The 13,910-nt window shown below is 32.1% G+C and overlaps 1 protein-coding gene across 1 annotated transcript in view; it reads right to left on the bottom strand.

Annotated features, from left to right (window-relative positions):
• The window catches only part of LOC131855064 (acetylcholine receptor subunit alpha-like 1), a 78,096-nt gene extending 64,976 nt beyond the window's left edge, over nt 1–13,120 (bottom strand). Inside the window, exon 1 of the mRNA XM_059206276.1 lies at nt 12,935–13,120. Within this exon, the coding sequence (XP_059062259.1) occupies nt 12,935–13,120 (186 nt within the window). The remainder of the gene's footprint in view (nt 1–12,934) is intronic.
• Between the last annotated feature and the right edge of the window lie 790 nt (nt 13,121–13,910).

Below are 13,910 nucleotides of genomic sequence, written 5' to 3'. Positions count from 1 at the left end.
TTCTACCATGTCTACTAATACAGTGTTATCATTACATAAAAAAGTTATTAATTACTGACTTTAAAGTCATTATCAGATTCATAACTCCTAAAAATTCTATGTTTTTAGACACTTAGATACGAATTATTTCGCGATATTATTACAAAAATGCTAATGTTACTCGTACATCATCCACTCTGAATATTAAAATTTAACTGGCAACGTTACCAAGCAATGCATTTACAATTCAATCGCATATAAAAATTTGCAGGTACCCGCCGAAGGCACGATTCTGGCTATACGTGACAACAATGACAAGATATAAGAAACATCCTCCCGAGACGCAGCCGCAGTTGTTATATCTTACACAGGTTACTGAATAAATAATGCTGTGCCCAAAAGGATTCACGAATATATTTTAAACATGCTCTGAGGGTTACATTTTGCGAAGTTCGAACAGGAAGTTTGGGCTGAAATATTGCCCTTTGATATAGAATATAGACTGGCGACTTACCCTTGGCTTCACTTAAAAACAAATTTCAACGGATTTTTTAATTATTTGTGATTGATCTTTGATTCTGAACGAACTTGCAATCTATTACTATCCCACATCCTACTATAGGAGTAGGAGATTTGTAGGAGTAGAATATTATTCACCAAATCTTGGAGTAGCAGTAACAAGAAGTTCAGTCGTTCATTGTACATCGTGTCTAATACACGCAGTTGGGTGAAAGGGGATTGTTAGTAATGTGGACTGTTGATTCCACTAGCAATGGTGGATGTACTACAACCCCCTGGAAACCATCGTGATATATTCTTAGAGAATTTATCAAGATGGGCTAACTGACCTGACTTCATACTCATTTTATCATCTCCACCTGAGGTTCCTCCATCGTAAACCGTTAGCGCAGCGGGTGCATCCCTCCACAATCATCCATAAAAAATCAATAACGTAACGTATTCATCATTCGCGATCTCTACGTCTCATTTAGGACATCATCTCGTACAAATCAAAGTGTTGGAGATCAAAACTGGAAATTTACGTCTACGCGTATTTAACACCTACATACGGGGCCATCGCGAACCAGGTTTGTCCTTAGAATCCCTTTTCTACCCAGCAAATTTATATTAGTTATTTAATAAATATTGGCACAGATTATTTAGATAATTTAATGATGTACCTACCTACTTTATTTTTATTTGATATCAATAGTCAGAAGATAGCAAAAAATGTCAACAGTTGAAGTTTTGGTGCACAGAACATTTGATATATCTAAATAAATTCCCGTAGAATAACTACTGATTTAATGATAAGTACTATATGTTTATTTAATGTGCTAGGATGTAGGTACCTACAGCTGTTTCTTATATTGGTTTGGTTCCTTCTATTACTAGATTCAGTAATACTAATCAAATGTCTTGCCAATTTGAATTCACAATTTTTTTAATCTATCTCGGGATAGTAAACCCAAAGGTTTTCTTTCTTATATATTAATTCTCTCTCTTATATACTAAATCATCATTAGTTTAATGCAGTTTAATACTAATGATTTAGTTACAAAGTAAACAAAACTGTATAAATTAAAAATATTATAAGCCTGTCCACAGATCTATTAACGTGAGCTTAATCCGTTATACCTGTATGTGAAAATATCACAAACTTAATCATAAATTGCATTAACTACACAAATATAAATTTTGAAAAATAGTCTTTAATGTATTCATATAAGGTTGAATTTATATAAAGTTTAATATTAGAGTTTATGCAGTTTCTTATTAAGAGTGGGATATGCAAACACATTAGTTGTGTAAAAGCTCTAAGAGCTAAACCATGTAGTCTCTATTTCTAGAAGTCAGTTTTAATTTTTTTTTATTTATATATTATATTTTTAGTCTAACTAATAATTTAAATATACGGTTCTAATTTTCAGTTTTAAATGACTGTCAACCTTATTACCTTTTTAGCTTGGTCTGTTGATTTATATTTCATAAATAAAAATGCTATTAGTTTCTTTACCTACCTATTTTAATAACTAAAATAGGTAGGTAAAAGGTTTATTTAAAATACTTTGTAAGAACATGTTCAAAATGAAAATGTCCTAAATATAAAGGCAGTCATGTTTTTAAAGTAAAGTCTATTAAAACATGGCTGCCATCAAACCTCTGGAAAGAGAGCATGTATATATAAAAAAAATTGGCGACCCTTGAGTGGAAATAAGTTTTGTTTTCCATGTAAGAAATTAGTAATAATTTATTGTATTATCAATATTATATTTAAAATTTTGGCGCAGCTAGAAATAAAGTTACGTAGTTAATAATAATTTGTGTCAAAATCTATTTGGGTATACATTTTTACACAAAGTATTAATTTTATTCTAGCTGCGGTTTCACACCCATTAAATTTATAGCCTGTCTATTATTCTAAAGTATATATAATATAGCTTATTATTGGAAAGATTCATCAAAATCCATTCAGTAGTTTTTGTGTGCAAGAACAACAAACGTCTATCCATAGATTATCCATCCATAATCACAAACTATCCCTTTTATATGTATTTTATATTATTAATAAAATTCATTTAGTAGATATTTGCCTGAAAGAAGAGTGACATTCAATTAAGCTCTCATATTTTTGAGTCATCTTCTCCTATTTTAACATTAAATGTATTTAAACCCTTACATTTATTTTAGATACAACGTCTTTCAGTTATTTGTTTTAATATATTAAGATTTCACTGAAAAATATTTCAGAATACTGGATGCAAACACATTACTGAACAAAATACAGGTATATTATATCACATTATATTTAAACTTAAAGAAATGTAATGTATAGGATATAAGAAATGAGAGAGCATTAAAAGAAAAGAATAAAACTTAATCAAGGTAACTTAATTAAAACGAGTACCAATATTGTTATTTACTCCAATAAACAAGAACAAACTATAAATGAAGATACAACAAAACAGGCAAGTAATCCTGAGTAGCTGAATAAAACGTAAAATCACAAAAGTCTGTGATGTCCGTCTTCAAATTCGTAAGGAAATGATTTTTTTTTCTCTGTTACAATACTTTGTTGTTGAACATCAAAGTTAACTCACTTTGATGTTGAACAACAAAGCCGTATGTGTATAGGAGGGTACATTTTAGTCCATTAGGAGATTTCTTGCTATCACTGTTTTTTTCCTCCTTTCTTTAGTACAGCACCCGATTTGCGAAGGTCACTTCGTTTTTTCCAAGTTCCAGATAAACCAGTTAATGTTTTCTCGACCCTTGAGATCGGATATCCATAAAACGATCTACAGTACAAGTAGTATGTAATACAAACTTTTTAAATTGTTTCGCCAAGACAAAGAACAAAATCATGCGGATACAATCATAAAAAATATATGGTATTACTATAGAGAACGAAATCTTATCTTTTTATGGACATGTCGTTAGAGGACCATGTTTTGAAGAAGGTATTTAATATGAAAATACATGAATGTAAAAGATGACGATAATAGATGCAAAGATGATTATACTGTGTGCATAAAAAAAGATTGGGTAAACTCAGATATAGTGGGTTGATATGGACTAGTAAGTTTTGATTTATAACATAAATAAAACATAATTATTTTTCCATAAAATTTATAAAGACAGTGATATAATGTTCTGGTCTTTCGTCTCTATTCATAGAAAATAATATGGTTTGGTTCAGATTGCAATTTCTAAGTCTTACTAAGAAAAGAAATATTAATTGAAATTAAATATTAAGATATTGCGTTGTACAATTTTTGTTCTACATATTTAACCATAAATGTAAATAAAGTATATATATATATATTATTAATAATATATTAAACACATGCTGTAATTCTTTTAAAAGGGATACGCCTTAAATCGATTAATAGTTATGTCTTCTAAAGCCAATCTAATAGATAATTATAAATGAAAAAATAAAAGAAAACGTTTTAACAAATAATAACATATTAATTGCATCGACTACATTCATCTAGAATATTCGTTTAGCACCATTTTTCAAGGTATTTTCTCTAGCGTGTATTTCTTATGACATTACAGTATTATTAAAAGATTTATTACATCACTGCATCTAATACACACCTCTTGCAACTTTGATCCTGCATTCAATGCATTTACAGTGCATGCACGGTTGAATTTGAAAATATGCAATATCTCTGTAGAGCGATATAGCCCAATAAACAAGCTTCCAATTGGTGTGTTTCTGAATAATATATGAGCAGCTAGGAAAGTGCAAGCATTGCTATTCTAGACGCGTTCCGCGATGTTGCTACGAGTAAGGGATTCCAGAGTGCATTAGTGGGATCGATTCTTGTATTTACATAGAAATAAAAACGAGAAATTTTTCTAATATTATAAACGCGAAATTTTGTAAGTATAGATGCATCATGCAAAAACGACTTAACGAATTTTGATGAAACTTTACAGTAATATATCAGAATAACACATAGGCTACAATTATAATATAATATAATTTTTTTTTATTCAAATAAACTTAATTTATGCACTTTTGAATAGTCATAACAAAATTTTTAATCTACCACTCATTCGGAAAGCTGTCTCATCACAAGAAGAATGAGCAAGAAACTTGTGTGTTTCACTTTTAAATAATCGCTGTGAGTTTACATTTTTAAGTCGAAACGTGTGAATACAACCTACCAACCAGAACTAATTTATTAAGGTGAAATATAAATATATAATAGCTTTAAATTAAATCAGTCGTAGGGACTAGAACAGAACCTACAAACAGAACTCGTTTAAAAATATTTACGTAAATTGGGCTAAATATAATGATAAATGTTATTTCAAGTAATTGGTATTTCTTAGTTATTTCTAAAGTGATTTCAATTTCCATTAAACATAAATAAACGGGTCGAAATCCACCGTTATATGTTGATGAGAAAATAGACTTTAACTCGTATTTGAACTTCTTAAATTACATGATAATGGCGTAAAGTCTGCACATGAAACCTGAAACTGTTTCACAAAACGACCATGGGTTAAAGTTAATTTGCTTAGAATCGGCGCCTTTATGGAGAATGCGAGACTCCGTGTAATTTATGGTACTCTGGTAATTTTAGATATAAATAATATGAAAATTACATTTTATTATATACCTATTCATTTATTTTAAATACTATGTATAATTGTCCAAACCTCTACTGATTGGAAATAATTAATTAGGAGTAATTAGAAATGCGAAAAATGTAAATCCGCTATTTTAATGTGAATATTCGATTAATATCTTATTCGATTTTAATGATAATTCCATAGAAATGATCCTATAGTATATTATCGTTTTTAATGATATGTAAGGAGTTTTAAAATAAAAATAATTAATCAAATTCAGAAACTCCTTTTTTTGAAGTCGGTTAAAAATACATAAATCTCCGTTATCAGAATTAGAAATAAAAAATACGTCTTTTTTATATTTGTTTTTTATTACGTTTTACAATAAAATAAAAGAAATTAAAATAAACGAATCGAAATGCGGAAAGATAAATGACAGAACAAAAAATAATATGAAATAAAGTACAGTTTAATTTGAACATCGTTTTAAAATTCGTCTCGTAAAATATCCTCAGTATTCTGCCGCATACCTCATCGAGAAAATTCCATCCGTTCTACAACAATTACAGCAAATGCGTTGCTAGAAAGCGAAAATGTGAGGTAAATACGCGGGAGAAACGGTGGCCACGAAAATAGCGTTCGCAGTTGAAATTTGGCGTGCATGGTAGTGTACGTTGTGATACCATTGTCGGAGTATTTAATTTCAGAACAGTTTTAAAGTTTGTAAAATTTACTGGCGCGAGAGGTTTGAACTCGCCTGGGTATAGTTAGTAACGAACTCTAAAAAACATTACTAAGTTAAGTTACGACAACAGGAGAGTAAAAAAAAAGAAAATGAATACATAAAGAAAATTATTAATTTATTTATTAAATGTAATACAATAGTAAAACTGATGGTTTTTATAGAATGTCATAAAATACATAATATATTTTTTAAATGTTGTTCGTTGTACCTTTTATTTGGGTTCATTCTATGCTGAGGATTATACATACTATATGTTATTACTACATAGTAATATATAATCCTTAATATAAGCTATTACAATAGATATAACTAAAAGTAATTAATCTTTTTTATATAATATAAATATTTATTTTGAATGTAATTTTGCAAGTAATTTTTAGATATTTCTATTAATAATATTTAGTAATATATATCCTTAGAAGTATTATATAATACCTAAAGATAGATCACACAAATAAACAGGTTGGTTGTTAACTATCAACATATGCTAAAATGCATTAAAGTCCGTTGCGTAATCAAAAGATATAGCGGACAGACAACGACGGCAATTTTGTTTTATACTATGTAAAGATTCAAATGAAATTAACATAGGACGTTATATACCATTAGAAATTATTTCTGCTCTTATGTTTCCAGATGTATGAGAAACAAACGAATGTTTAGTAGTCGCGGTGCATGTAATATAATTTAAGGTAGCATTATATACGCTCGTTTAGTCGCCGCACCGTACCAAAATATAATTAGAGTACAGCCAAAAGTAAATTGTAAAGTCCTTTGTTAAGAAAATAGCGCGGTCTCGGCATTCCTTAGTTTCTCTCTGTTTCAGGGATGCCAACTGTATGAGGATCCTCGTAGATATTAGAGATTTTTGGTCTTTGGTACTACATTTTCACCGTCATATAAGTTAGATGCTGATTAGTATATTTTTTTATTTATTTAAAAGAGCAACACACAAATTACTTGCTCATTCTTCTTGTGATGAGTCTGCATTCCGAATGAGCGGTAGAATAATGAAAATGTGGGTATTCAAAAGTGCTTATGTTAAGTTTATTTGAATAATGACTATTTCTATTTCTTTAAGGAATAATGGACCTGATAATGGAATGTTGAACATGCCTGCCTTAACGGTATATCCTGGACTGGCACAAGAGGATCCCCCACTTGTGCCCGTCCAAGATATACCGTTAAGGCAAATTCACCAGGAATGTATCACGATGGTTTCTAAGGGGAACTGCGTGGAGGTCGCCCTAACATGGTACATTGCTAGCAATGGGAGTTACTAGTTCCCATTACTAACAATCCTCTCCCTCCCTGTGTCTGGTATTTGCCTCGATACTAACTAACCTGATCTCATACTCATCTCATTGCCTTAACGGTATATCCTGGATGGGCACAAGTGGATCCCCCACTTAATGGGAACTAGTAACTCCCATTGCTAGCAATGTACCATGTTAGGTCGACCTCCACTCGGTTCCCCTGGAAACCATCGTGATACATTCCTGGTGAATTTGTCACGTTGGGCTAACTGATCTGACTTCATCTTATCATCCTTCACTGTTGCCCCGCCAGCGTAAACCGTTAGCGCAGGGATCATTCACTAAAAAAAAAATACCAGACACACCAGAAATTTAACATAATGATTTCCAAGGGAAACGGCGTGGAGGTCATATGGCATGTTACATTAATAGCAATGTGATTATTAATCCACATTAATAACAATCCCCATCCCCGATTTGTTTTAATATTTTGAGTCATTTGCGTAAAATCATATGATTTTGTTCTACGAAATACGATTAAAATACTATGATGTAGAGTCTGGAGAGGCAAATTGAGTTAATGTACGGGATTTTATCAGATTTTATATTTATTCTTACTATGGTCAGGGTATGTATTGCTTACGTTATACGTTCTCTTTGTGACTCCTTCAAACCCTTGTTATCTTAGTTATCACTCTTAGTAGGGGTCTAACACATTCCAATTTTATTTTGGAAACACCAAATTTTTATGTGATAAAAAATGTGACCACGTGTGAAAGGTAAAGGGTGCAGTTGGGGGGAGGGGGCGACTGAAATGTGTATGACGTAATTTCTGTTTAAAGTGTTTGAAGTTTGCCAACCCTGCTCAGTTTTCGCTGTGAATGTTATAATCATGGGAACTTCTTACAAGAAATTATAAGCAGTTTTCGCTATTTGTATTTGCTATGCTTCGTGGACGTCTGACGAAGCAGGTTTATTTGCGAATACTATTAGAACGAATTTCTTTTATATTTTTTTTTTGGTGTTACATAACTGAATATAGCTTTACTATTTATAATGATATAAGGTATAGGTAGAGGCATTGTCAAATGTTAGCGGGATAGTGAACGCAAGCTTGAAGCTACCACATTTCGCTGGGCATATTAGTTGCAAGCTAATTCCAGCTTCAAGTATAATATTTGTGTATTATCGATGTTTCCATCATCAGAAATAATGTTATATTTTTATAATTATCGCAACTTAATTGGTCCATTCGTTTAGGAGCTATATTACGTACAGACACAGATACGTCAAACTTATAATACTATATTAAATTTGCGTCAGGGGTTGAAAACTTGTAAGCATTTGTTTCTTTCCCGCGCATTTTAATGTGAACCCATCAAAATACATAACAACAATCACTTGCCCGTTATTGTTGAATTGCTACCAATTACTCATACGAAGTCCAACAATCATTTCTGGCAAATTGGCACTGTGGTCCGGCCAATACGGCTCTTGTTTACTGTCGATTTAACGGAAACAAAGGCGACTTTCGGCCTATGACAAATGGTCGTAGCTTCTGCAGAAAAACCTTTTGTTTGCAACAAAATTTCGACCTTATTACCTCAACACACGATCCAAGTTCACTAAGAAACTATTAGTGCGCTGAAACGTTTCCTAGCCACATTTGTACATTTGCGATTTCCTGCTTTATGTGTATAGTAACTCTGCTTCAAAGTTACCATTATTCTTTAGATTGTGTTCATAACAACTTCTTTTTAAGACGCGTTCTTATTCTAAATAGTCGTTTATAACATAATTTTCAATTTGTATTCCAATTTTGAATATATTATTTTTTATTGTGTGGGATGCGCCATTATAACTACTATTATAATTGGCCAGTTACATTAATGAATTAATATTTAATAAATGTATACTATTCTATACGTATCTTGAATTAAATTGTAATATAATTTTGGGTTAGAATTGTAATCATTCGAGATATTTACTCGATCTTGCGGTATAGGGTTTTTCTAAAATTGGTACTGTAAAGTTTCTTTAATATCAGCAAATAGATACGTTACACTTTTAGCATTTAATAGGCACATATGCCACTAATACCTTTTATTATAAAATGAGTCGTATGTTTGGATGCTACCATTTTGACATGAAAACTTACATTGATAACATTTCTTTAAGCAAGAAATAAATAAAATATTATAACTCACATGACTTTTATAGGAAATAACTAATTAGGATTAACCAATACAGCTATAGAAACAGACTGACACAATATAGAACTCCATTCTTACTGAGTACGTAACATACTATAATACTGCATTGCAGAAATCATCGTATATATTTAATGTATGAAAATATGTGGAAAATTCTAGAACAGCACATGCCTTCACCTACATAATAGATGGCTCTCGTCAACGATTCATCAATTTGAATATCGAACGATAAAATCGTTCCTCCGATATTCCAATTTTAAAATTCATCACGCTCCCCTTTTCTTGCCAGCGCCCGAGGGGCGGGCTATATCTTTGTTTTTATGTTTTACAGTATCTGAATATTCTAACTACAGTTTTAGTATTTCATTGGAATGCCTTCGTACTATAGTACTTAGAGCTAGCATAAAAGATTTAATTGGTAATTATAACATTTTTGTAATAATATTTTGTCGAATTAGGTGTTGTTTTGCGAAAGTCCATTTCACTATTTAATGTATTTACATTATTTTGTTTACTTCCGCTACAATTAGTGTGAGATTACAAATATTCACTGAAACGAACAGAAACTGGAATACCGTTACGATTTTCCCTAATGGTAATCAAATTTCGACTGTTATTGCGTCTATATCTATACTGCGACACGTGCTTTACCTCTGAACGAGGCATCATCAGGCATTGAATAGAGTTAGTATATAGCTTGCAAACCTAGTATTGACTGTTCCGCGTTTAGTAAGTTTATGTAGTAATACTACATGAAATATAATAAATACTAAAATGAACGAAGAATTACTAAGATTAATTTTAAATAACAAATATTTAAACACACGACACATATTACAATGTAAGAGGTAAGTTGGTGTGAAACAAAACATCATATGTATGAATAACCGATATGGCAATGAACATTTCAAATTTAATCTCACCGCATTCCGGTTTAGTTAAATGAGTTCTGACCAACACGAGGGCGTTTGTTAGGAAGTTCAATAGATTTTCACAAGCGAGCTCTAATTATTGAATCAGCCAATTCCATTCAAAATCAATGCATGTAGGTTGTTAATAATAATAAGTTGTTAATAACTAGTGGTGGCCGAGTGTTCGAAATTCGACCTAAACTAATTTAAATTGTAAGTTCATACATTATAATCTGTAAGACTATAGACGAATAATATTAAAAACAAACAATATTAATCTATTCTCAATCTGATCACACAATATATGTGTGCATGTGTCAAATACATACCTACACTATGCTACCAAGGAACAGGACATTGTTGACTATATAATAATAATAATAATAATACATCCTTCCAAAACAAATCTCTTACAGAAAGCCACAATATTAAACCTGTCGCATAACCCGAAAATTCTTAACTTCTTCAACAATATCTTCACCCAGCACAACCTCTCCCACACTTGGCTAAGGCCCGTATAGGTGAGTATTACCTTCTTTTAAATCTATAAAAGAAGAGAAAAAAAAGGAAATAAAGAATAATAATAATAATCTCAGGACAATTCACACGGTATGTAGACCCAAGTTAAGCTAGCTAAAGCTTGTATTATGGGTACTAGATAACTGATACATATACATAGATATTTTTTTTGTAAATTAATACATATTATACATAGAAAACACCCAGACCGATACATACAATCATACTCATGAATACAAATGTTTGTGCCGTGCGAGGCATCGAACCCGCGATCATCGGTCGTAAAGCGGTGTGCTAGACCGCTGGACCATCTAGGTCGTCATCATATATCCGGACTAAGTAACCTGACATTGAGGGTAACGCAGCTGGAATAGAGTCGCAACGCGAGCTTCAAAACGTTCGTGGCCCGGGTCCCCACCACTATGCTGCCCACCTTCATGAAGGAGGACTACTAGCCGAAGGGGATGGTCTATCGGCGCTACCGTGGCAGATTGCCGTCATCAGTGCATTGACCATAGAGACAATTTTATTTACAAATTTTATTATTAGTTCTTATGTATGTTAGTCTATAAGGTATGTATAATATGTATATATGGCCATGTAGCCTGAATTAAATAAATAAATAAAATTCATGGTAGCGTATGTAATATGCACCGATGTCGGAGAAGTTAAAGAGTAATCGTCTATCGTGGTATGGACATGTAATGCGTAGGAATGAAGATCATATCCTAAGGACGTTGTTACATTAGCAGAAAAACAGTGACAGTAGCAATATATATAATAACTAGCTGTTCCCGCGGTATAATCCATGTGTTTATAGCCTATATATTTTTCTGATATAAGCTACTGTAAAGATAGATTCATCACAATACTTTCAGTATTTTTTGCGTGAAAAACTAACATACATCCATGTGCAGCCACAAACTTTCGCGTTTATAATATTAATATATATATTATTTTCTTTCAGTACTAATTCAAATGACACTTTTAGTATTATAAATATAGCAATATATCAGCATCATTACATTTGTTCAACGGGACTGTCATAACGAAATAATTGAGCAACTAATTCCAAAAGTTTCGAATTTATGTTGTTCGTGCGACAGCGCTGCTATGATCATCCAATAAAACTTATCCCAATAAAAATGTCATGAAACTCTGGAACTACAACAGAATATTTATAACCAAAATAGTCGCAAATGTATGATAATCTCGTTACAGAGACGGCAAAGTTTCAAAATCTAACGCGCCACGGACGGCAAGCATAACCCTTTTTAATGAAGGGATTTGAAGATATACGCCAACGTAAGCCGCTCCATTTCGATTTGAACACTATTTAGTGCGGCAAACGTGAACGAATTATAAATTAAATTCCGATTGGATTAGCTTAAGTAATAGTAGGCTCGAATGCTGATTTAGTTACTGAGTCATGTACCAATAATTATAACAATAAAATAGATGTAGATAATAATGATTAAGTAAAGTATAAAATGGTCACGTAACTAACAGTCGCTACAATCGAAACCTAACCGGTACCTAATCAGAATATTTTTGTATTAATTGTTTAGTTATTTCAAATCTAAGTTTTAACAATAGATTACAGATACTAACTAATAACGTTAATGAGTTGTATATGCCGAAAATTTTGACAGTGAGTTGGTCTGAGTTGTTATTCACAGGCCGGATCATAGTGAGATAATGAGTCATTGTACAAAATACTTAGTATCACTAATGGCTCTCAAGGACTAGGTACTATTCATAATATCTATAATTATAAGAGATAGTATTTATATGTTCGTGGGTGAACATTACATTATAAATAGTAATCTCAGATAGAAATAATACTTATTGTAATGAACTCAATATAAGCATTTTTGAATAGTCATATATTGTTATGATTTTACTACTCATTCGGAATGCAGACTTATCACAAGCAGAACGAGCATGAAACTTGCGTGTTATCTAATATTTTAAATAAATTCGGTTCAGTATTACATTATTAATTATTTTGTGTGAATACATACTGCTAAATAACAAAGTTGAAATAATTAAATGAATTGTTACTTGAGTAACAAAATAGTCAGTCAATAATAAACAGTCGTAGTTATCAGAGCACACCAGTTCCTATAAGCACCCGTTCACGAGTAGTTATACTCGTGGACGGATACGATAGTATACACAAAGTGTGAGTTTTAAGAACAAATTACAGATAGTACTCACAACGTCGATGAGTTGACTAAGCCGGAGCCCCATTTTGACGGTGAGTCGGTCTGAGTTGTTTCCCACAGGCCGGATCAGGCGATTGTAGTTAGATAGCAGGTCGTCGTACAACCGCTTTGCATCAGGGTTGGCGACGCTCAAGCGGCCCCACACGCACAGGAGTCCGACCACCAGCGCCAACACCATCTTAGGCTAACACCACCCCTGAGAACAAACAGAAGGCATAATTAGGCAAATTAAAAAAAAAAGTTTATATAAAGTCATCTGGAATCCTCCGTCTCAACTACTTTACTGTGAAACATACAGCCTTGAAATCGACGTACCAGGTTGAAGAGCATATATCTAGCAGTAAAATTATAAAAGACGAAGTTACCTTAGTACTAGAATAGTAACGCAGTCATTTTGTTGTACTTTTGTGTCTATACGGTATGATTGCAATTCTTCATCCATAGGTCTTTAGCATTCTCGTTTTTTTTTAATAGATGATAACGGAATGGTGCACTCGCCTGCGCTAACGGTATACCTGGCGGGGCACCAGTGGAGAATGATAGGATGTGTATGAGGTTCGATCAGTCAGTCTATCATGGCATATTCACCAGGAATTTAACACCATGATTTCCAGGTGTACCGCGTGGAGGTCGACTAGATGTGGTACATTGCTAGCAATGGGGTTGTTAGTCCACATTACAAACAATCCCCTACCCCTTAGCTTTCTTATTACATAAATAATATTATTTGCTTATAGGTACAATAACGTCACCAGTAATTTTTATCCACAATGTCTTGATTATAACAACGTTGTTGTATTTAATTCTCATTTTAAATAAACTTTAGCATTTCAGAATGAATTATTTTATAGTATTTTAAATAGATATGAACTATACAAATGTATTTAAAAAAAATATAACTCAGTAGTTAATTTTAAAGACTAATTAAAACCTACATACCAACACACTGGGATATTGTTTTACAAAGA

Source organism: Achroia grisella, unplaced genomic scaffold, assembly GCF_030625045.1.
Source record: "Achroia grisella isolate CSIRO2021 unplaced genomic scaffold, CSIRO_AGI_Agris_v1 utg1295, whole genome shotgun sequence".
NCBI lineage: Eukaryota > Metazoa > Arthropoda > Insecta > Lepidoptera > Pyralidae > Achroia > Achroia grisella.
Note: the sequence above shows the minus strand (reverse complement) of the source record. Positions and strands in the feature narration are given on the sequence as shown.